This window comes from Microcaecilia unicolor, chromosome 4 (genome assembly GCF_901765095.1).
Source record: "Microcaecilia unicolor chromosome 4, aMicUni1.1, whole genome shotgun sequence".
NCBI lineage: Eukaryota > Metazoa > Chordata > Amphibia > Gymnophiona > Siphonopidae > Microcaecilia > Microcaecilia unicolor.
In genome coordinates this window covers 203,925,788-203,951,104 of record NC_044034.1, presented here as the reverse complement: position 1 = coordinate 203,951,104, position 25,317 = coordinate 203,925,788, and the positions used below count along the sequence as shown (strand labels likewise).

At 44.9% G+C, this 25,317-nt stretch overlaps 1 protein-coding gene across 3 annotated transcripts in view; it reads right to left on the bottom strand.

The window, feature by feature from the left end:
• Positions 1-25,317, bottom strand: part of VWCE (von Willebrand factor C and EGF domains) — a 333,354-nt gene that overhangs the window by 5,810 nt on the left and 302,227 nt on the right. For all 3 annotated transcript variants that reach the window (XR_003941942.1, XM_030201137.1, XM_030201138.1), the window contains one exon: positions 22,316-22,421. Coding sequence is in view for 2 of the 3 variants with exons in the window: in XM_030201137.1 (XP_030056997.1) it covers positions 22,316-22,421 (106 nt within the window). In the remaining variant the exon portion in view is untranslated. The remainder of the gene's footprint in view (positions 1-22,315; positions 22,422-25,317) is intronic.

Sequence of the window (25,317 nt, the reverse complement as noted above, 5' to 3'; positions counted from 1 at the left end):
GGGGAAGTAATCTTTGCCTGGCTAATTAGTTCCTGGACTGAGTGTAACCAAAGGTTGGAGCGAGTTGGGGTATTAGGAACAAGGAGGCAAGGAGTAGAAAACAACAAAAGCATCCAAACTACTAACATTTTCTTTCTTCCTAATCTAAAACAAATACAGCAAACTAATTAAGCAATAATATTTCAACAGTCTGTGCTAATCACAGATTACTCTAATATAGTGTTCTCAGTCTTTGAGTTCTTATACCAGTTGGGATAGACCCTCAACTGACAAGGATCAAGCTCTCAAATTCCAGGAAAGCCAGAATCCGGCAAGAAAGAGTCTCAGTATGAAGCCGAAGTTCAGCCACTCCTGCAGTATGCAGTTGACCCTTCTTTTCAGCTAGTAGATTCTTTGGTTCGGGTCAGGCGCAACTTCAATGGCTCCGCTGGATCTCTTTCTGCTCTCCACTGTCTAGGCTCCGTCTGATCCGTGCTGGGCTCAGTCTGGTCAGCAGACTTAATTCGAGACCAATGGACCCATGGAGTTATCCCTGCGACCTTCACAGCTGCAGGGGTAGAAAGCAAAACAGTAAAAGGTCCTTTCCATCGGGGCCCCAAAGGCTGGAGCTTCCAGTCTTTCACCCAAACTCTATCCCCTGGCAGGAAGGAATGTACCTGAGCCTGGAAGGGGACAGGGTTTATTTCTCTCACATAAGACTGAAGCTCAGAAATTATCTTCCCCAAGAGGGCTACCTGCTCCTGCACCTGGGCAGACCCTAAAATCCCTATGTCTCCCTTAATTCCCTGTAAAATGGCTGGGGGCTTCCCATACACAATTTCAAAGGGAGAGAGGGCTGTTCCTTTAGTTGGGGTGCATCGGAGGCGGAAGAGGGCTAGTGGCAATGCCTGTGGCCATTTCAATTGGGTTTCCTGACAAATCTTTGCTAGGCTATTTTTCAAGGTTCTATTTGCTCGCTCAACCTGCCCTGAACTCTGGGGACGATAGGCACAATGCAATTTCCAGGTAATGCGCAATGCGCGGGACAGGGCCTGAAGTGTAGCTTCAACAAAGGCGGGACCATTATCTGAACCTATGGCAAGGGGCAGTCCATACCTGGGGATGACATCCCTAAGGAGGGCTCGAGCTACTTCTGTGGCTTTCTCAGTGACTGTAGGATATGCTTCCACCCACCCAGAAAAGGTACAGACCATAACTAAGAGATATCGGAGCCTACCGCTCCTGGGCATTTCTGTGAAGTCTATAACTAGGGACTCAAAGGGTGTTAGTCCTCTAGACTGAACTCCTGGTGGAATACGGGGTCCCTGACGGGCATTATTCTGGGCACAGAGAGTACATCGGGCAGAGGCAGTGGCAACCAGACTATCCAATCCTTCCAGCACCACTACTCGACTGAGTAGGCGGGCTAGTGCTGTTTTCCCTAAGTGTGATAGGTCATGAGCTTGAGACACTACAGGCCAAGCTAGGTGGCGTGGCACCAGAACTCTGGTATCAGGGAGATGTAACCAGCCATCAGGTCTCCTTACTGCACCTTCTTCTTGAGCCCATTTCTCTTCCATTTGGGTATACATAGGTGTCCATTCTTGCAGTCGAATTTGGAACAGGGGGGTCACAGTACTTGCTGGGGGTCCTCGAGCAGCTTCCTTGGCCACCCGATCAGCATGGCGGTTCCCTCGGGCCACTGGAGTATCTATTCTTTGGTGTCCCCTGCAATGAATAACAGCTACCTTCTTAGGGGCCCACACAGCCTCTAGCAGCTGAAGTATTTCAGGTCCATACTTAACAGGTTGGCCTGCAGCATTTATAAGTCCCTTTTCCTTATACAAAGCTCCATGAGCATGTAGGGTTGTGAAAGCATACTTAGAATCAGTATAAATGTTGGTCACCAGTCCTGCTGCTAGCTCCAGAGCTCGTATGAGGGCCACAAGTTCTGCTTTCTGGGCTGAAGTTCCTTGGGGCAGGGCTCTTGCTTCTATCACCTTGTCCTCTGTCACCACAGCATAGCCTGCCAATCGCTTGGAGTTCTCCACATAACTGCTTCCATCTGTGAAATAAATTACATCTGGGTCCCTCCACGGAACATCTTTAAGATCTGGTCGACTGGAGTACACTTCATCCATAGTTTGGATACAGTCATGATCTGGTGGTCCCTCAGATGCTGGCAAAAGAGTGGCGGGATTAAATGTAGCCACTGTTTCCAGGTGTATCCGTGGATTCTCACACAAGCTAGCTTGGTACTTAACCATACGGTTATTTGTAAACCAGTGGTTGCCCTTATACTCCATGAGGGTGAGAACTGCGTGGGGGACTTTAACAACCAGTTCTTGCCCCAAGGTCAACTTATCAGCTTCCTGGACCAGTAAGGCTGTTGCTGCAATGGCCCTCATGCAGGCTGGCCATCCTTTAGCCACTCCATCCAGCTGTTTAGACAGGTATGCAACAGGCCTCTGCCAGGATCCCATCATCTGGGTCAGCACACCCAGAGCAACCCCCTGTCGCTCGTGGACATACAATGAGAAAGGTTTCTCCACATCAGGAAGGCCTAACGCAGGGGCTTGGAGTAGGGCTTTCTTTATGGCAATGAAGGATTGCTGAGCAGTAGGTCCCCATTCAAATGGTTCCTTTTCACCCCCCTTTGTGGCTTGGTAAAGGGGTTTCGCCATCAATGCAAAATTTGGAATCCAAATTCTGCAGAATCCGGCTGCTCCCAGAAATTCCCTAACTTCTCTTCTGGACTTGGGTTGGGGAATTGCAGCTACCGCTTGCTTCCTACTAGCATCCAGTCTCCGACTTCCCTGGGAAATGCAAAACCCCAGATACTTCACTTCTGACTGACAGAGTTGGGCCTTTGAGCGTGAGACCTTATAGCCTGCATCCAAGAGTAGCTCCAGCAATTCTCTAGTAGCCTCAAAACACTCTTCCTGGGTCACTGCTGCAATCAGGAGGTCATCTACATACTGGAGTAAAACTCGCCTGGAAGGCTCAGATTTAAAAGTCTTAAGGTCTTGCCCTAGGGCTGTCCCAAAAATAGTGGGGGAATTCTTGAACCCCTGTGGCAGGCGGGTCCATGTATACTGAAGCTTCCTTCCTGTTACTGGGTTTTCCCATTGAAAGGCAAAAAGCAATTGACTGGCGGGGGCCACCCGAATACAAAAGAAGGCATCTTTTAGGTCTAGTGTCGTGAAATGGGTAGCTCCAGAAGGTATCAATCCTAGCAGGACATATGGATTAGGCCCTACAGGGTGTAATGAGATAGTGGATTTGTTGACCACTCGTAAGTCTTGGACTGGCCGGTAGTCCTCAGTCCCTGGCTTCTGAACTGGCAATAGTGGCGTATTCCATGGAGACTGGCAAGGTCGAATAATTCCATGGGATAACAGACGATTCAAATGTGCTTGAATCCCTTCCAGAGCCTTTCTGGGAATTGGGTATTGGCGAAGATGGATTGGCCGGGCACTTGGAAGTAAGTCTACATGTACAGGAGGAATATTTCGGGCCAACCCTGGGGGATTATCTTCTGCCCATACCCCACTGACCTGAAAGCTGTCTGCCAGGGGTAGGTCAACTTGGCCATGCGACTGATGCAGCCGCCATTCTTCTTCAAGAGGGCAGCAGAAACTCAATATACCCTTAGGGCTGGATGTCGGAGGCCGAAAGGAGACTGAAGTCTGGCCATCAGAGTCAAAGGAAATTTGGGCCCTAAGCTTGGACAACAGGTCTCGACCTAACAAAGGGATTGGACAGTCTGGCATATACAGGAATTCATGAGTGACTATGTGTGAGCCTAATTGGCATCTACGGGTTGTCAGGAAGGGCCTCCGGTTCTGCACCCCCGTGGCTCCCACCACTCGGACAGTTTTTCCAGACACAGGCGCTAATCGCTCCGTCACAACAGAATGTTCAGCTCCTGTATCAATCATGAATGGAATTGAGCGGCTCCCTATAGTTAGCTTGACCATAGGTTCCTGGGAGCCCAGTTTATAGGAACCCGGTCTGTCCTATTCGTCCCATTCTGCCATCTCGGCTATCCCGATGATGTCAGATTCAGCAGGCTCATATCTTCCCTCTCGAACTCGGCCTCGGCTTCCTCGATCTCCTGGTCCCCTTCTCAGTCCCTGGCGCCTCTGGGGGCATTCATCTTTCCAGTGCCCTCTTTCCTTACAATAGGCACACTGATCCCTCTCCAATCTTGGTCTGGGATTCTCCCCCCTTGGCCGGGATTGATTGAAGGAATCTCGGGCCCTGGCTGGTGGTCCGGGGTCCCACTTTGGCTTCCCATTAGCTAGAAGTCGACCTCGGTTAAGGGTGGAATTAGTAATGGCTGCCGCTAAAAGGTCGGCCTTCTTCTGCATCTTCCGGTCAGCCTCTCGGCGCACCTCCTGATCTCTATTAATGAAAACCTTGGTTGCGATCTCAATTAGCTGGGTGGTATTCATCCCTGCGAATCCCTCCTGACGCTGCAACTTCTTCCGGATATCTGGCATACTCTGGGCCACCAATGCGCTATTCACCATTCTCTGGTTTTCTTGGGCTTCAGGGTCAAATGGGGTGTATGTTCTGTAGGCTTCAATTAGTCGCTCTAGAAAGGCCCCAGGGGATTCAGTTGCCCCTTGGAGAATTTCAGAGACCTTTGCCAGATTAATGGGCCTCTTTATGCCTTTCCTCATACCTTCCAGTAAGTCCCGGCAATAGCCAGACAACAGTTCATAGTGCTGCCCATCATTTGGATCCCAATCTGGAGCTGCGCGAGGAAACCGAGCTCTAACCCATCCCTCTGGGTCCTGTGTCCTCTCGGGAACACGCTCTCGCGTGATGGCCTCAGCATTTTGCAAAATCTTCCGCCTCTCCTCAGTTGTGAAGAGGGTCAGGAGAAGTTGTTGACAATCAGTCCAGGTTGGGTTATGGGTGGCCATAATGCTAGTCACTAGGTCCACCACTGCCTGAGGCTTTTCAGTATAAGAGGGGTAATGCGTCTTCCAATTCAGGAGATCGGTGGTTGTGAAGGGTACATACTGGTAGGCCTGTGCCTGTATAACCTGACCCTGATTATTAGGATCCGGTCGAGTGGTAGTTACCTGACGAAGTGGCAGAACTCTCGAGGAAGTGGGAATGGAACCTGAGGTAGAGCTAGGAGCTACCCTCCTATCATGCTCAAAGGTGATTGCAGCAGGTCTAACCCATTCAGTGGAGGTGTGTTGAACCCCTGAGGGATGGGGAGGGGTACTCATAGACTGAGAGGTGGTCACAGGTGAGTCAGTCCATTGAAAGGGATGCCGGGCCCCTAATGAGTGGGTAGGGGTACTAGAGGGAGAGGCTGGGCTGTCAGGAGTTGAGGAGTCAGGGAGTGGAGCCCAAAGTGGGTCTTCGGAGGTTAACAGGGGAGGATGTGGCACAGAAGGGTAGAGGCCAGGTGAAAAGTCCAACCTAGGGTGTGGCAGGTTTGGCACAGGAGGGGAAGAACTATCCGGGGAAGCCTGTGCTGGAGAGGCTTGGGCTGGGCGGCGTGGATCTCTAGGGGTAGCACGGAACCCCAACAATGGGCCATAAGGTGGTGGCTCAAGATCTGAGGGATCATCAGAGAGTATGGGTTTCTCAGACAGGGTAGGGGCGGAAGCCACCGATTGGGTGGTAGGCTTCCTGGGGCTCTTTCCCTCTTCTAGTTTAGATTTTCTAATCTTTCTTTGAACACGGCCTAACATGAATTTTACTGGGGATCCCATATAAGTTTTCAACCAGGAGGGAGGGTCAGTCACAAGGCTGTCCCAGGAATCTATATAAGGGAGTTGTTCAGAATATTCTGATTCTCCTACTACTATGCTATAGACCTTCCGGATTACTTCAATATCTAAGCTGCCACTAGGGGGCCACCCCACTCCCATAGATGGCCACTCAACTTCACACAAGGTTCTTAAAGTACCTGAGCTTAAAGTCTGTCCATAGTCATTAATTAAAAAGCCTTTTTTGAAATTTCTAAGCATACAATCTAGGGGGGTAACAATTTGTCTAGATGATGTCCCACCCATAATGCTTACAGTTACAACACACAAAAAGGGAGGGAATTTTTTTGAGAGTGCAGTAAGGGGTCCGCACTCTCGAGACACTAGGTAGACAGACAACAATCGCTTCCTTCCGTTGCTGACCAATTGAACTCGCGTTAATTGGAAATGCAGCTATAAGAAGTCCGCACTCAGTTAATCATTCACGCATCACACATTCCATACAGAAAATCCCACCCAACAATTTCAGATTTCTCAAATACAGATAAGCTCAAGCGTTTTCGCTTCTAGTCCCCGCGACTAGAAGGTACTAGGGCCTTTGCTGAGAATTGATCAGATTCTCCTTCCTCAATTTTCTTGAGGGGCTGGTTTACAATTTTCTAGCTAGAATTACAATACAAAATACAGAATACATACCCGGCGAATGTTCTCCAGTCAGTTGGGTGCTGGGATTAATGCAGGATTCATCCCACCGCTGCCACCAAGAATTGTTGCAGGAATTGAGATAGGAATTTGTGATGCTTCAGGAGTCAGACAGCACACACCAGTATGAGAGAGAAATCTTCTTTATTTGCCAGCAAACAAAGCAGGACATCAGTTCTAGCTCTCTTCTCTTCTCTTAGCTCTTTGTGTCTTTCTCTCAGCTCTCTGTGTCTTTCTCTCAGCTCTCTGTGTCTTTGTCTCAGCTGCTTCTCTTCTTATGCTGTCTTCTCCTTCTTCTGTCTGTTCCTTCTGTCCTTCTCTTTCTTCTGAGCTCCTTCTGACGTAAACTGCTTCTGCTCCCACTTAAATAGGGTCCTAAGCCCTCCTCCTAGCCTAGCCCCCTTTACTCCCAATTGGTTAAGAAACTGATTGGCTACCTTGCCTCAACCAATCATTACTTTTGAAATATCAGTTACATAGGTTCCAGACATCCTAGACTGACCTGTGACCTGGGGCCCCTTTCACCAGACATTTGGTCTCCAGAACTCTTACATTTCTCATTATGATTGATGTCTCATCTATAGCTTAAACTGGATTCCCTTAGAGACCAAGAGGCCCCATCTAACATTGGTTATTCTCATATTCCTAGTACTAACTGCTAACTGAACTCTGGCATTCATTAAAAGGGGTCAAAAGCCAATCTTACTTAATGGCATACGGCTATGGTCTGTTATTACTTCCAGGACCATTTCTGCATTTTACCTATAATTAATCAAGGAGAAGAGAGCTGACTAGTCCTGACCTTTTTCACCTCTCAGCTCCATACACAGAACTAGCTAAGACCACAGAAAACTCAAAACACATGTTGATCTCCTCACTGCAGCCTTAAACAGCAGACAAAGGATCATTTTAAAAGTAACACAGAGTTGAACAAACATCCTACACAGAATTATTAATTTACACAGAATACAACATATTCTAAAGTAAGCATTCTTATAAGACATATTCTAAATATCAGGAATATCTAGAATTATTTAGAATCTAACTATTTCCTTATAACAAAATCTACATATCAAGAACTTCTGAAATAGTATTTCAGCCTTTTAAACTTCAGCATGTCTGGCTCATTCCTTTGTTCATTCATAATAGTTTACAGCTGTGCCAGCATTTAGCAATCCATCCCTCACAAGGGTCTTCCTGACCTTTCTGACCCAGCCCGGCAAGACTTTCAAATAATATGAACCATCTGGCATACCTTCACTTCAGTTGCAAAGTAAAAAATTAGAATTCTAACTTCAAGCTTTTAACAGAATTAACCCTTCATATGATTTCTTATATATATAATTATTCTTTGCTCATGGCTGCCTCATGTCTATCTTCAGAAAGAAGAGAGACAAGAAAACTAGGGCCTAAAAATGTGAATCACCATCAGGAAGAGAATAAGACTGACATTATCCAGCTTATTTTCGAAAGAGAAAGATGCCCATATTTTGACCCAAATCGGGAGATGGGCGTCTTTCTCCCGTGGGCGACTAAATCGGTATAATCGAAAGCCGATTTTGGTCATCTTCAACTGCATTCCGTTGCAGGAACGAACAAAGTTGACGGGGGCGTGTCGGAGGTGTGGCAAAGGCGGGACTGGGGCGTGGTTATCGGCCAAGGAGAGATGGGTGTCTTTAGTTGATAATCGAAACAAGAAGGGCGTTTTGGACGAGAATTTGGTCCGCTTTATTTGGACCCTTTTTTTCATGTCCAAGTCCCAAAACACTGCCCCAACTGACCAGATGACCACCGGAGGGAATCGGGGATCACCTCCCCTTGTAGGGGGCAGAACTTGCACTGCCGCTGAACTTGCAAAACTTGATTTGCACTGTTTACTTTATTTGGACTTTTGTGGACTTTTGCACTAGCAGGATTTTCTATTTGGACTTTGCATTCACACTTGCATCTTTGCTTTGTACCAAAACCTCAGCTTTTATACAATGAGCCTACTAAAACTGTGCAGTTTGGATTTTTACTAGTAGTACTTATTTGTTAACCAGCAGCTAGATAAGTTGTAGTAGTCAGCAATTTAGGTTTGGAAGGAAGGCAGCTGGCTCTGCCAGTGCAGTCTTGTGACCCATGCATAGAGGCTGTATTGTGTGAACGTACTGGAACACTGCAATAAGTTACATTTCTTGCAAAGTAACAATTTCTATGAAAGCTATGAAACTGACGTATCTTTTCTCTGTGAGAACTACAGAACTACTAATGTATTGCGCATGTGCATGTACTGCGCATGTGTATATGTGATGTATGGTGTGTTTTATGCGCATGACCACTAATCTGTATAAGAACAAGTGTCAGATGACGCTCGTGGCGCAGTATCCTGAGTCTGAACTTAGTACTGTGACAGCTAGCTAATAAAAGTTGCCTTGCTTTGGAAGTCTGTGTCTCGGCCTCCTGATTTACTTGCTAATTAGTCCTGTTTCATTGGCAAGCCAGCCAGGAGGCGGGGCCGAGGACGAGGAAATTTCCTCCCCTCCCTGTTAGTGGCACGGCTGGGCCGGGACTGGCGATTCCCTCCAGCTGACTGGAAAGTGCGCACCGCTGAGTTCAGCGTCTGGCTGCTGTGAGAGAATTGCTCAGGGCTGGGTGGCCTGCATAAGGATGCGCGATCCTGGGCAAGACAACTTTTCGGGTCTCCGGAGACGTTTGAACCCCGCACCTGAATCAGGCGAGTATACTCTCTGAGAATCAGCAGCCGACCCAGTGAGGGTCGAAGGGGGGGCTTGATCATCCCCCTCGCCAGTGTCTAGTAGGGACGAGGTCCTGAAACACACTAGGCTCCGGGCAGAGACGGGAGGGCGGGCTTCCGGTCTGTATGAAAGTTGAGTGATTGGCCCTGCGGTTTCAAGCCGGGCGACCGCGTCTTGGCCAGGGCGAGTGGTGAACCTTCTGTGTCTGGTAGAGCGGGACCCCTTACCCCTCTGCCATCCTTTTCCCTTCTTGTCTGTATACTATCCTTTGGCACCGTCGTACGGGATGGGAGGGGGTGGGTCTACGCCACTGGATTTAATGACTGAGCACTTTAGTGAAGTGTTCGACCAGAAACACTGTTCCAGGGCAGGGATGATACAACGCTGTCAGTTTATGTGGCCTGGGCTAGGATGATCTGTTAACTGGCCACCAGAGGGCACTTTTGCATATGAAAAGATTGCAGCTGTTCAGAACATTGTAATAGTAGACAGTAATCCTGGCTGTCCTGAGGATATTCCGTATGTAGAAGGGTGGGCGGATGTGGTGCGAAACCCGCCGATATGGGCCCAAAGGAAAGTTGAGAAAGCAGCCCTAATGGTGGTGGCCCAAAGAAAAAGTCAGAGACCTAAATTGAAATCGAAATCCCAGTCCTTGCCTGCGTTAGTGGCGGGGGTGGCTGAGGGCCGTTGTGAAGTTAAGCCTATTCGTTCAATGAAAGCAGTCCCTGTTCTAGAGAAACCCGAGGAGGAGGATCCTATGTCTAGCCAGGCCCCGCCCCCTTATATCCGGATCTTGCTGAACTAAGAAGGGAGGATGTTGAGCCTGAACCCCAGGAAGAGAATTCAGGTAGTAGTCCAGCGGAGCCCCGTGTAGATCAGAAAACCTCTAGGAAAAGTCAGAGAGCCCTCAAGGAACCCACTCGTTACCCGGCCACGAATCCAGTTGCACCACCTGCTGAGCGCCGGGTTACGGCTGATTTATATCCCATTAGAGAAGCCATGGTACAATTACCAAATCCTGAGAATCCAGACCACCCGATTGAATCAGTAGTCTATAATCACATCCCCTTCTCGAGTTCAGAGCTCTTGAACTGGAAGAATCATGGGCCCACATATGAACAGAAACCGGAACAACTTATCGAACTAGTAGAGGGAATAATATTTAGCCACAATCCGACCTGGTCCGATTTGAGACAACTGAGCTCCCATATATTAACTACTGAAGAACGCCGTCAGCTGCAACAGAACATGGAAGAGGCAGTTCGGCAGGCGCATCCAAATGAACCAGATTTGGCCAATCGCGTTGCTGCCTTGGTACCCACCACCCAACCTGAATGGAATCATCGGACTCCAGCAGGCCGAGAGTCCCTGCGTCAATATCAACAGGCCTATCTGGGAGCCCTGAAGAAAGGAAAGCGTAAGATTACCAATATGGGAAAGATTCATGACATAATACAAAAGAAAAATGAAAGTCCAGGGGACTTTCTGGAACGACTTATGGATGCCTATCGCAAATATAGTCCAATTGATCCCGAGGACCTTGCTAACCGTCCCATGGTAGTAATGAGTTTTGTTACCCAAGCAGCATCAGACATTAGAAGGAAGCTGCAGAAGACTGAAGGGTTTGAAGGCATGAGTATCAGTCAATTAAAGGCGATGGCTGATCGTGTTTTTGGATATCGGGATCAGGAGGAGAAAAGTGAGGCCCAGAGAGAAGCAAGCAGACAGATGCGTGAAAATGCCACATTGTTGGCCGCTGCTCTGGAAGAGCATAGGGAGCAAGGTAGAGGAGCGGCTGTGTCGGATGAACCTAGGAGGCAGAGCAGGGGAAGAGGTTAGGAGGTATCCCTTAGGGAAGAACCAGTGTGCATACTGCAAGCAAGAAGGCCACTGGAAGGCGGAGTGTCCGGAGAGGGGAAAAGGCCGCGGACGGACAGAGCAGCAGGAGTGGCAGATGGCTGCGGATGCTGGTCAAACCCACACAGCATGAAGGCACCGGGAGGGGAGAGTCCCCACTGACCCTCTGGTGGAAATTCAAGTGGGGACGCAGCGAATGAAAGCTCTATTGGATACCGGGGCCCAGAGGTCTGTCATAACCACAGCAATAGCCCCTGAGACTAAAGATACCATACCGATAGTGGGGGCCTCGGGAAAATCCATCACTGCGCCTCTGTTGAAGGAACGACAGGTCCATATTGGAGGAAAAACAGTCTCTCATCAGTTTATACGCATACCTGGATGTCCCGTTCCTCTGATTGGGCGTGACTTGTTATGCAAGTTGCAAGCCACCTTAAGATTTAAAGCAACGGGAGAAGTTGAAGCCACCTTTGAAGAGCAACCAGTATCCCTCATCTGTCTGGTCCAAGAGGAATGGCGATTACACACTCCTCTGGTTGTAACTGCCGCTGCCAGCCGCTACACCGACAACACTGAATTTGCCCAGCAGAGAAGGACTCTGATGGCAAGTGTTCCTGGAGTTTGGGCAGAACTGAATCCTGGAGGACTGGCTGTAAATGCCATCCCTATTTGGGTTGAGCTAAAACCCAATGCTCAAATAGTTAATCAAGGCCAGTATAGCATACCATATGCCGCTCGACAGAGTATGCAAACGCATTTGCAGAAACTCCTCCAACAAGGAGTCCTGAAATCTACCAGATCAGCTTGGAATACCCCACTACTGCCAGTCAAGAAACCAGGAACACCCGAGTACCGACCAGTTCAGGACCTAAGGAAGGTCAATAATCAGGTTGTGGATATCGTTGCCCTCGTACCAAATCCCTACTCCATTCTAGCCCAAGTGCCAGCCCAAACCAAGTGGTTATGAAAGGAAAATCCTGCCGAATGAATCTGATTGATTTCTTTGACTGGGTCAACAAAGAACTGGATAAAGGACATATGATTAATGTAATCTACTTGGATTTCAGAAAAGCCTTTGATACGGTTCCTCACAGAAGACTCATGAATAAGCTGAGAGGGCTGAACTTAGGACCCAGAGTGGTGAACTGGATTGGAAACTGGTTGACTGACATGTAACAGTGGTGGTAAATGAAATTTGCTTGGAGGAAGGGAAGGTGAGTAGTGGAGTGTTCAGGGGTCGGTACTGTGAAAGAAACTGCTGAAGGGTTAGAAGAAAAAGTTGCCTCTTTGCAGATGACATGAAGATAGCCAATAGAGTGGATACCCTGGAGGAAGTAAAACTATGAGAAGAGATCTCCAAGAATAAGGAGAACGGTCAAAGGTCTGGCAGTTAAAATTTAATAATAAAAATTCTGGGAAAGAAATGAAACCACAACTGCACTCTTAAATTTTGATAACTACAATAGGCTTAGTACTTCCTATAAATACAGACAAAAATATACAAAAAAATTTAAATTATAAAATGAATGAAATGTGCTCAGTTCTAATCTATTCAAACCATTACACCCTCAGCAGGCAATTGGTTGAAGCACAGGAACCATCATCAAACTCTGGGCGTTGCTGTTGTTTTAAATGCATGTATGCCACCTCTGGCACAATTTAAAGTTAATAATAATTCCACATAAAATCAGTGACAAAGAATGGTATAAGCAGTTACAATGCCTTATATTATTTTATTTTTATTTATTGCATTTGTATCCCACATTTTCCCACCTCTTTGCAGGCTCAATGTGGCTTACAATATATCATGAATAGTGGAATAGATTAGAAAATAGTCATTTAGTGTTACAGAAGGATCTTGGTAGCACTATAGTGATAAAACATGATAGTTATATAACAAGCAGATATTATAAGACAATTCTGAATGTATGTGGAGGAGTTGTGTGTGGATTTAGGTTTGTTGATCTTTTTGGTAAGCCTTATTAAAGAGATAGGTCTTCAGTAGTTTATGGACATTGGTAAGTTCGTAGTTCGTTTTTAGGTTGCGCGGTAGTGCGTTCCATAGCTATATACTCAAGTATGAAAAGGTAGATGCATGCATTAGTTTGTATTTCAAACCTTTACAGTTAGGGAAGTGAAGATTAAGGAATGTGCGGGATGATCTTTTAGCATTCCTGGGTGGTAGGTCTATCAGGTCTGACATGTAGGCTGGGGCTTCTCCGTGAATGATTTTGTGGACTAAGGAGCATATTTTGAACATGATGCATTCTCTGAGTGGGAGCCAGTGTAGTTTTTCTCGCAGGGGTTTAGCACTTTCATATTTTGTTTTGCCAAATATAAGTCTGGCTGCAGTGTTCTGGGCTGTTTGAAGTTTCTTGATTATTTGCTCTTTACAGCCTGCGTAGATTGCGTTGCAGTAGTCTAGATGACTGAACACCATTGATTGTACCAGGTTACGGAAGACGGTCCTTGGGAAGAATGGTCTTACTCTTTTTAATTTCCACATTGAGTTGAATATCTTCTTGGTTATGTTTTTCACGTGGTTTTCAAGTGTTAGATGTCGGTCGATGGTAACTCCAAGAATTTTTAGGGTGTCCGAAATTGGAAGGGCCAGATTTGGTGTGTTAATGGTGGTGAATTTGGATGTGTTATGTTGAGAGGTGAGTATTAGGCATTGGGGTTTTTCTGCATTAAGTTTCAGCTGAAATGCATCTGCCCATGCGTGCATGATTTGAATACTTTGGTTGATGTCACTGGAAATTTCCTTTAAGTCTTGTTTGAATGGGATGTAGATCGTTACGTCGTCTGCGTATATGTATGGATTGAGGTTTTGTTTTGATAGTTTGGCCAAGAGTATCATCATTAAGTTAAATAGAGTCGGCGAGAGTAGGGATCCCTGTGGGACTCCGCATTCAGGTATCCATGTGGCTGATGTGGTCGAGTTTGATGTCACTTGGTATAATCGTGTGGTGAGAAACCCCTTGAACCAATTGAGAACATTGCCTCCGATTCTGAAGTATTCGAGGATGTGAAGTAGTATTCCATGATCAACCATGTCGAAAGCACTGAACATGTCAAATTGTAGTAGTAGTATGTTCCTTCCTGTTGCAATCGTTCGTTTAAATTTGGTCATGAGAGTCACTAGTACTGTTTCAGTACTGTGGTTAGATCGAAATCCTGACTGGGAGTCATGAAGTATTGAGAATTTATTTAGATAATTGGTTAGATGTTTGGTCACCATTCCTTCCATTAGTTTGGTTATTAAGGGAATGGATGCTACTGGCCTGTAGTTGGTTAGGTCACTGGCACTTTTCTTTGCGTCCTTAGATATGGGTGTAAATAGAATGTTTCCTTTCTCCTTCGGGAAGAGTCCATTTTGTAACATATAATTCAAGTGTTTCGTTAGGTCTGTTATAAATTGTTGAGGAGCAGATATCATCAGGTTGTTTGGACATGTGTCTAATTTGCAATGAGATTTGGCAAATCTTTTGAGCGTTTGGGAGATGCTGTCTTCTGATAATATCTCAAAGTATGTCTATGTTCTGTCTGCTGGGTATACGCCAGGGTCTGGGTCTAGACAGTCAAGAAATTCAGCGTAGTCGGTTTTACTGACAGGTATCTTAAGTCTCAATTGTACGATTTTCTCATTGAAGTATCTCGCGAGGTTGTCTGCTTCTGGTGCATCTTTGCTGTTGGTGGTGACTGGAGTAGTATCCAGTAGTTTATTCACGAATTGGAAGAGTTTATGTGTGTCTTTGTAGTTTGGTCCAATTTCAGTTTTGTAATATAATCTTTCAGTTTGTTTTATGGTATATTTGTATTTTCTTTGGAGTTGTTTCCAGGCGTTGAGAGTGGGGTCGTCTCTCTTTTTATTCCATGCACGTTCTAACTTTCTGACTTGTATTTTAAGTTTTTTCAGTTCTTCGTTGAACCATGGTATTGCATTTTTTCTGTGTGACGTTCTGGTTTGGGTTGGAGCAATTTTGTCTAGTATGGATCTGCATCTGTTGTCCCATTCTAAGAGGAATTGGGTTGTATCTGTTTTTATTGTCCATTCGTTGTGGTATATCTGTTGCCAGAATATTTCCGGGTCTATTTTTCCTCTCGTGGTATAGGTTTTTCGTTCTTGTTTGTTCGGTTTATTGTTTATACAGCCTATAAATAGACAGGCAGCACTACCTATATGGAACATCGCCAATGTGCTGATGAAACGTGAAGATTAAAACATAATATAACCATAAATCACGTACTTATCTATAAATGCTTGCTTCTTCTCCTGTGCATATGGTTGTTTACAATCTACCTCTTTATGTTGCTCTGGTCCTTCCAGCCTGCTTTAATTTCCTGAATTGTGAATCCACAACGCTGAGTGCTAATGTGCCCAGCTGTATCATCAAATAAAGACTGTTCCCTTGACTCTGGCCAAGTTTCACTGCTTGCTTTTTCAAAAGGGAACCTATATAAAAACACATGATAAACCTCAGCACAAGACTCACCTAACACATTAACTAAAGCAAAACTAGTGCAAACTAATGCCAATACTTGCAAGTTCTGATACAAACTACTTTTTTGGATGCTCACCCCAAGGGGAGCCGAAGTCCCGCCCACAATGTACGTGGTGCGCGATACTCATGCACTTTCTTTAAATAACTGGCTGTAATTGGATGCTTAATGTGCTCACCCCAAACAAATATGGCCACAACCATTCTAAATCCCTATTGAGCCCACAGGGTTGAAAAAATAAATCACTGCTCCTTGCAAATCAAAATGTCAGAAAGAGACCCCCCCCCCCCCCCCATCCAAGGTCACTTACAGCAAAACTGTATATCTAAAGTCTGCCACCGTATGAGGCTATTTTGTTAGCTACTCTTCATGTTAGTGCTTTGTACACTAATATCCCCCAGGACGAAGACCTAATAACCATTGACTATTTTTGTTTCAATTTATCGAGAGATAAATTATCAGTATTGAACAACATGAGTATACTGATAGTCAAAAACAATTATTCTGTGTTTGAGAATCAGTTCTACTACAAATCAAAGGGGTCACAATGGAGGTAATGGTCACCCCCTCTATTGTTTGCCTCTACATGACAATTTTTGAGGACAGATTTGTGTATAATAGTCAATTTGTACATCACATTGTAACATGGAAATATTTATTGATGACATTCTAATAATCAGAAACGGAGCCAGGTTGATGGCGCGGGAGCGGACTTCTGCTGGCACACATTTTCAATGCAACAAGACTTGAGAAAAAAATAGGCGCCGGCAGAACTCCGTTTGGGGGAGCGGCCTCTCCCCTGGTGCCTCACCTAGCTACACCACTGCTAATATAGAGGGGTACTGCGTGGGATTTTGTGGAATTTCTCAGGTGGTTATTCATATCAAATTCACTGCACACTGGGATAGCAGACATATAAATTTTTTGGACACAACTATTTTTCTCTCCCCAGAGGGCAAACTCATTACCACTGTACATAGAAAAGATATGGACCGAAATATGTTATTACATTATTGTAGTTTTCATCAAAAACATCTGAGAGACAACATTCCTATCAGTCAGTTTCTTCTTTTAAAATGATTATGTTCAACTGTGGATCAGTTTAAACAGCAGGCTATTTGTATGGTTCTCCAGTTCCAACAACGTGGCTATCCGAATCACGTCATAAAAAAAGCTTATGAAAGAGCTTTATATGCGGATAGACGCTGGCTTTTGAATTCAAAGGCAAATAATCAAACTACACCTTTGATATGTGTGTTGCCTTTTTCCCCTATGGCACATGGTCTATGATCTTTAATTTCCAAGTTTTGGCCTGTGATGGGATATAATGCTCCTTTGAGAGAAATGCTATGGTTTGAATACCATAGGGGCAGGAACTTGGGAGAATTATTGTTCAAACCTCTACAAAACATGGATGGTGAGACTGGCCATTACAAGTGCGGCAAGTGCACATAATGTCAGTACATCATTGAGGTGAATGATTTCTGGTCCCCTGGAGCTCACGTCACTTTTATTTGAAGAGCAGAAAAGATTGGAATTCAACAGGGGTGGTGTATTGTGCTTGCTCCCCCTGCGGATTGCTATACATTGGTCACATATCATGTAAGATAAAGATGCGCATAGAGGAAAACATTAACAACATAAAAACTGCTAAACCAGTGGCACCATTAATAGCTCATTGGCAGGAATGTAATCATATAGTGACAGATTTTAGATATACGGTTTTGCTGCAAGTGACCCAGGATCCGGGGGGGGGGGGGGGGGGGGGGGATCCCTTTCTGACATTTTGATTCAGAAGGAGCAATGATTTATTTTTTCTTTGGACACTATACAACCCCATGGGCTCAATATGGATATAGAATGGTTGTGACCATATTTGTTTGGGGTGGGTACATTAAGTGTCCAATTACATGCAGTTATTTAAAGAATGTACGCGTATTGCGCACCATGTACAGTGTGGATGGGACTTCGTCTTCCCTCGAGGTGAGGGTCCGAAAAAGTAGTTTGTGTCATTGGTGTTAGTTTGCACTAGTTTTGCTTTATTTAATGCGATACGTGGGTCTTGTGCTGAGGTTTATCATGTGTTTTTATATAGGTTCCCTGTTAAGAAAGCAAGCAGCGAAACTCGGCCAGAGTCAAGGGAACAGTTTTTGATGATACAGCTGGGCACATTAGCACTCAGTGTTGTGGATTCACAATTTAGGGAATTATAGTGGGCTGGAAGGACCAGAGTAACATGAAGAGGTAGATTGTAAGTGACCATATGCACAGGATAAGAAGCAACTTCAAAAAGTTCCCAGAGTACCTCTGGTAAAAATCTCAACAATAATAATACAAACCAGGGTATAATATGACAAGTGAGAGGATTGACCCAAAAGTCTACTGGAAATTGGTGCTATATGGAGATATGAATATATTTTGTTGGGAAGTTCTCAGAGTATAAATTCACCCAAGCGAGACTATACGAAGTATTACACAAAGAGGCATATTTTCAAGCACTTAGCCTCCCAAAGTTCCATAGAAACCTATGGAACTTAGCCTCCAAAGTGCTTTGAAAATATGCCTCATAGTGTTTTACGTCTCTAAGGGTGGACAAGTTTCTTAATCATAGAATTTCACCTTGAGTCTTTTTTAATTTTTATGTACTTACAAATGCACACCCGTGCTATAATTTAAATTAATTCAAATGACAGAGTAGGGGCATTTATCATTTTTCCTCTGATAGTGGAAATCTTGCAAGTAGAAATTTATTATATGTAGAGTTCCTGAAGAAGTATTTTCAAAACCCTGCAGAGTCAGACTCTTCATCAATTTCACTTTGAAAGTTATATTTAGCAGGAATGGTAAGGTTTAATTGCCACTTTCTGTTTTAACGGGAATTGCCTAACAGCGAGTTTACCAAATACTGGAGGAGGGCAGTTTACTTAATTGTGTACTGGACTGTTCATGATGACAGCTTAAAAGATATATTTAGAGAGAGCAGAGTAGCTGAACAGCTGAACTAACGCTGTGAGGAAACGTATGTCAGTGAATCAATAATTTTCAAGAGCACAGCTGATTTAACCACGTGATAGTATCGCTAGCACATGTGGATACGGATTGAATCGAGCTGATGACTGGAAAGCAGCTGATTAATTGAAAAATAGAGTCTACAATCGCTCACGGACTTGGACACTACTCAGCTGAGGAGAGGCGTTCCTGACCATACTACGCTAAGTGATTTGATTGATTTATTATATGTACATTATACAATAAGAAAGTTTATAAGCTATCAAGAGAGCTTCATTATAGCACACTTACAAAAAATGTTATTATCGTGTGCATGAGGACGTTGGAGCAAGTGATAGCATTGACCCACTAGTTGTTTAAGTTTTGAGGAGGGTGCATATTTATGTCATTTGAATTAATTTAAATTATAGCACAGGTGTGCATTTGTAAGTACATAAAAATTAAAAAAGACTCAAGGTGAAGTTCTATGATTGAGAAGCTTGTTCACCCTGAGAGACGTAAAACACTTTATGTATACTTCATGTAGTCTCGCTTGGGTGAGTTTATACTCTGAGAACTTTCCAACAAAATATATTCATATCTCCATATAGCACCAATTTCCAGTAGACTTTTGGGTCAATCCTCTCACTTGTCATATTATACCAGGATAAGAAGCTAAATGCTTGCTTATCTGTAAAGTTACATGTTTTATGGTTATACCAGTAAAAAAAGGCTAGTTTCTTACAGAAATGAAACGGGCGCTAGCAAGGTTTTCCTCGGAGTGTGTATGTTTGACAGAGTGTGTTTGACAGTGACTTTGTGTGAGAGCGAGAGAGTGAATGTGCGTGTGTGTGTGTGTGTGACAGAGAGAGAGTGAGACTGTCTTCTCTGTCCCCTGCCCCCCCTCCAGCCACTCAGCGATTCTTCTCTCCCCTGCTCCCCCTCCAGGCACCCAGCGATTCTCCTCTGTCCCCGGCCCTCCCTCTCCAGCCACCCAGTGATTCTTCTCTGTCCCCTGCCCCCCTCTCCAGCCATCCAGCGATTCTCCTCTGTCCCCTGCCCCCCTTCCAGGCACCCAGCGATTCTCCTCTGTCCCCTGGCCCCCCTGTAGCCATCCTGCAATTCTCCTCTCTCCCCCCTGCCCCCCCTCTAGGCACCCACCGAGTCTCTGTCGCTCCTTTGAAAGCCCTGCCCGTCTGTAGCCTTCCCTTCGAGTTCGTTCCCTCTGAGTCCCGCCTTCTGACGTCATTTCCTTTTTCCGTGAGGGCAAGACTCTGAGGGAACGAACTGGAAGGGAAGGCTACAGGTGGGCAGGGCTTTCAAAGGAGCGACGGAGACTCGGTGGGTGCCTGGAGGGGGGGGGGGGCAGGGGAGAGAGGAGAATCGCTGGGTGGCAATGACGGACTGGGCAGGCGGGTTGGGCGTTTTTTTACAGACCGTTGATTGGTTCCTCGTTCTTGTGACATTGCGGGACAGTGAGAGCCAATGAAACGCTGAGTTACAGACTTACGAACCCTACAGTGCCACGGAGTCAGCTTCAGAATGTTGGAGGTGCTTTTTATTATATAGGGTTATGTTTCAATCTTCATGTTTCATCAGCCCATTGGTGAGGTTCCATATAGGTAGTGCTACCTGTCTATTTATAGGCTGTATAAGGCATTGTAACTGCTTACAGAGTGGTTTGTCACTGATTTTATGTGGAATTATTATTAACTGTAAATTGCGCCAGAGGTGGCATAAGTGTATGTACACACATTTGAAGCATCAGGAACAGCCAATGTTCGATGATGGTTCCTCTGGTTCAACCAATTGCCCACTGAGGGTGTAATGGTTTGAATAGAATAGAACCGAGCACATTTCATTCACTTGAGACACACTTTATAATTTAAAAAAAATTGTATAGTTGTGCTTATTGAAGTTATCAGAAGTTAAAATGTAATGCCAAGAAGTGCAGAGTGATGAACTTGGGGTGCAGAAATCCAAAGGAAACGTACCAGATAGGAGAAGAGAGATTGATGAGCACAGCTCAGGAGAGGGACCTTGAGGAGATGGTGTCTAAGGATCTCAAGGTGATGAAACAATGTAACAAGGCGGTGGCCACAACCAGAAGGATGCTAGGCTGCATAGAGAAGAGTACAACCAGCAAGAAGAAAGGAGGTGTTAATGCCCCTGTACAAGTCATTGGTGAGGCCCCATGTGGAGTATTGTGTTCAGTTTTGGAAGCTGTATCTTGCCAAGGATGTAAAAAGACTTGAAGTGGTTCAGAGAAAAGTGATGAAAATGCTATAGGGTTTGCTCCAGAAGACATATGAGGATAGTCTTGATGATCTGAAGATGTATACCCTGGAGGAAAGGAGAGACAGGGGTAATATAATACAGACATTCAAATATCTGAAAGTTATTAATACACAAACATACCTTTTCCAGAGATGGGAAGGTGGTCGAGCTAGAAGACATGAATTTAGTCTGCAGGGGGGCTGATTCAGGAATAATGTCAGGAAATACATTTTCATAGAGAGAGTGGTCAATGCCTGGAATGCCTGCCCATGGGAGGCGGTGGAGATAAAAATGGTAACAGAATTCATCAGAGGCGTATCTGAACTGCGGCGGTAGGGGGGGGGGGGCAGAGCCAGAGTGAGAGGGCACATTATAGCCCCGCTGCTGCCATCACCGACCCCCCCCGCCGAGGTCCGCTTCCTCCTGCCGCTGCCTTTAAAAATATTCCTTCAGCTGGCGGGGGACCACAACTCCCGCCAGCTGAGCTGAGGTCTTTGAAGTTCTTCTTCGTCCTGAATCCAGTTTCAGAGTCTGACGTCGCAGCACGTTGTACGTGCAGGACGTCAGACTCACAGACTTTGTTTCTATGAGTCTGACGTCCTGCACGTACAACGTGCTGCGACGCCACACTCCGAGACTGGATGCAGCTTTGAACAGCACGAGGACGAAGAACTTCAAAGACCTCGGCTCGGCTGGCGGGGGTTGGGGTCCCCCGCCAGCAAAGGTAGGTGACGGCGACGGCTAGGGAGGCTTGATGGCAGTAGGGGGGTCCAGGGCGAAATCTGTGGGGGCCCAGGCCCCTGTGGCCCCACACAGATACGCCCCTGGAATTCATAAATGTGTGGAACCAAACAAGCTTAGATGGCAACACCATTAATTGAGAAGCAAAGCCACTCCTGGGCAGTCTTCTACAGTTTGTGCCCTGATCATGGCTGGACAGATTCAGCTTCAGTAGTTAGAGAACAAGGCCAGTGCAGGGCAGTCTCTGGACAGATTTGAATGGGCTGGAGTAGGGCTTTATAGCTTTCGTAGTTGGCGAGCAAGGTCAGTGCTGGACAAATTTCTATGGTCTGTGCCCTGAAAATGGTAAGGAGAAATCAAGATCAAATATGCAGATGTGGTATGACATCATACCTTATGCTAAGAGTTTATCTTGTTGGGCAGACTAAATGGACCGTAGGGGTCTTTCTGCAGTCATCTACTATGTTACTATGTACCTGGTGGATAAATACATTGATTTAATTATAATTATAGGTTTTCCTCCAATTCCAGTTTGCAATAGTTTAAAGCTGAGGCTAGGGTGATACAGAATGAAGGCAAGGTGACTACCAGACATTTTACTCAGATAAATTGCTATTTGCTCTAGTAAGTGGCTTTGAAAGTTGCTGTCCATGGCGGGGCTTTCAAAGCCCATCCTGAGACCGGAGCCAGTGAGGATTTCAGGAGATAAATTTGCATACTGTGGATCTTTTCCATATTTATGGTAGATATCCTGAAAACCTCTGTTTCTGCCCACTTCCTCCATGAACTTACCATGAGAACATGTAGGGCAACATTCTCCAGGAGTATGCACCAGGGGCTGGTGACAGGTCACTGTGGGGCATGAATCGCCTCGCCATTCACATTGCACATCTCCAGACTGAAATGACAACATGACCCTTTATTGATTTACATATGCATGTATTTATTGCAGCATAAATATGGCTCGCCAAACCAGGGAACTATGCAATACAACATACACAGCTCCATGAGCTTCTTCCTCATATTGCATAAAATCAAAGTTGCTATCGAGGTAATGGCAACTCTGAAAGAAATGTTCAAAAACATTTCTTTGGCTGAAACAATGTTTTATGTAAAGAAATTGTCTTTTTTTTAAATATTGCCCACTCTCAATGCAGCTAAAAATATGTGTGCTTTTCTACAGCACATGTACATTTACTCGTGTACTTCCTAAATCTACTTAGAAGGGCATTTTCGATATGACGTCCAAGTCCGACTTTAGAAGTTTTGCAAAAAACGTCTAAAATCTGAACAGGAAAAAGTTCATTTTCAAAAAAGAAAAACATCTATCTTTTGTTTTTGAAAATACTGCTTCTAACAAGGTTTTGTGCCTTGATTACGTTGTTTTTTGGTCCATTAAAAAAAAAAAATCATCCAAGCGAAAAACGTAGAAAATCAAGCCATTGGGATGTAGGAGGAGCCAGTATTTTTAGTAGACTGGTCTCCCAGACATCCAGGGAGATAAATGGGGCACCCTAGGGACTTCAAAAACATGCTCCTAGGTACACATCTCACTGTTGCTCCCTTATCTTGTCTGCTGAGCCTTACAAAACCCACTCAAACCTCACTGCCCACAACTGTACACCACTACAATAGCCCTTATGGGTGAAGGGGGCACCTATATGTGGGTACAGTGGGTTTCTAGTGAGTTTTGGAGGGCTCACAGTTTCCCCCACAAATGTGACAGGTAGAAGCGGATAGGGACCAGAGTCCCCCTCTCCATGGTGCACTACACTGATGACTACACTTTTCCAAGGACCTGCATGCTTTTCTAACAGACCTGGCTCTAACATCTGAGGCTGTCATAGAGGTTGCAAAATCATATTTGTATTTACATTTGTGGGGAGTGGGAGGGGGGGGGGGTCAATGACCACTGGGGGGGGGGTATTGGAGGGTCACCCCTGATTCCCTCCAGTGCCTTGTTATAAAAGCATGTGTAGCTCAAAATGTCTTAGTTTTAGTCCTGGGATCCCGTCCTTAACATGCCCCTGACATGCCCCCTTGTGATTTGAACGCACTTCTGACGGACTTCATAAGAAAACATCTAAAAATTGGCTTCTTCAGGGGAGAAATGAAGACTGCTGTTGAAATTCATTGGCCCATTCCATATGATCTGAGACTTTTAAACAAAATACGAAATTATTAGTAGCACAGGGAGAAACAGACTGTGATAACATAAAAAAAATCCTGGCAAACATACCGGTATCCAGCTGATTTTGTAGATACTGTTGGTACACCACACTCAAAATGGTGGCTGGTTTTAAATCTGACACCATAGCAAATGTGGACCAATCAGCAATCAGTTAAAACTGCCAGTCAATCAGAAAACAAAGATTGATTAATCTGAAACTGAATCAATGTAATAGTGGTCAAAAGAAAGCAGATCATTGTATGCCTGCATTTAAACCCAAGGGCTCAAAGGAATGCAAGCGAATTTAAACCCTCGGGTTTAAGTGCAGGCATACAGTGGTCTGCTTTCTTTTGACCACTATTGTATTGATTTATTTTCCATTTCAGTTTCAGGTTAATCCCTTTTTGTTTTCTGATTGGCTGGCAGTTTTATCTGATTGCGGATTGGTCCGTATTTGTGATGGCGTCAGCTTTAAAGCCCACCGCTATTTTGTGTATGGTGTACCAATAGTATCTGCAAAATCAGCTGAACATGGGTATGTTTATTTATTTATATCCTGCCTTATACCCAAGGTGGGTAACAACGCATCAGGATTTTTTATGTCATCATAGTCTGTTTCTCCCCATGCTACTAGTAATTTCTAACTTTGTTTAACAGAGTCTTAGATTATATGGAATGGGCCAATGAATTTCAGCAGCAGTCTTCATTGCTACCGTGAAGAAGCCTCTGGTGAAACTGAGATCCCCATAGGGACTGAAGAGCTAAGGTAAGTGCTGCTTGATTGTATGAATGTTTTGAGAAGATTTTGTGGCCATTTAAATGATTTGAAAGTTTTGGGGGGACTTTGGACACTAATTTTACACTTGGTGGGAGTGTCATTGAAAATGAATGACAGTTTATAGAAATGTTTATTATTTACATAACAGAAAAAAATTAATATAAAAATTGGACATGAGAGTTTTTGACCTATGATTAAAAGAAAGGCTTTAAGTTGTAATGACTGAGTAGCCTGCTGGCACAACAGCTATTAAGCCAGCCACATAAGCTCTTTTTTCTCAAACGACTAAAAAGTCAATACAGCTTTGGTTTCTACTGTTTTGTTTGTTTACTTTACTGCAGATAGTGGGCATGTCTTACTAATCAGTTAGCGCAGCTACATTGCTGCACACAAGCCCTTACCACCTACAAAAAGTACCAGTAAGGGCTCACATGCTAATTTTTAATAAAGGCTACATTTTACAGATCAGGTTTCGTTACCGAGGTCTTTGGCATCACTCAATTAAAGTTCTTATTACGCCTGTCTTTTTCACGACAAGTTGCTTTATTCCCCTTGGGATCAGACATTATTTATAGACCCCTGATGCAGGAATTTATTGCCAAAACACGGACCATGTCGGGTCTGATTAATAAAGTGAAGTCCAGGTGCTCTCTAATCTGGAGGCTCCTTGTGCTTTTTTGACTTTCTGCTTCAACATTAGCATGTGGTCATTAATTTGGAAAATGGAAAAACCAACCATTTTCCAGCTGTGGTAGAAATGGCCTTAATGCATTAGAAAGACCTGCATGAGGGCACGCTAAAGCCACTTTCTATTGCAGCTTTGTAAAAGCAGTCCTTAGGCACCCG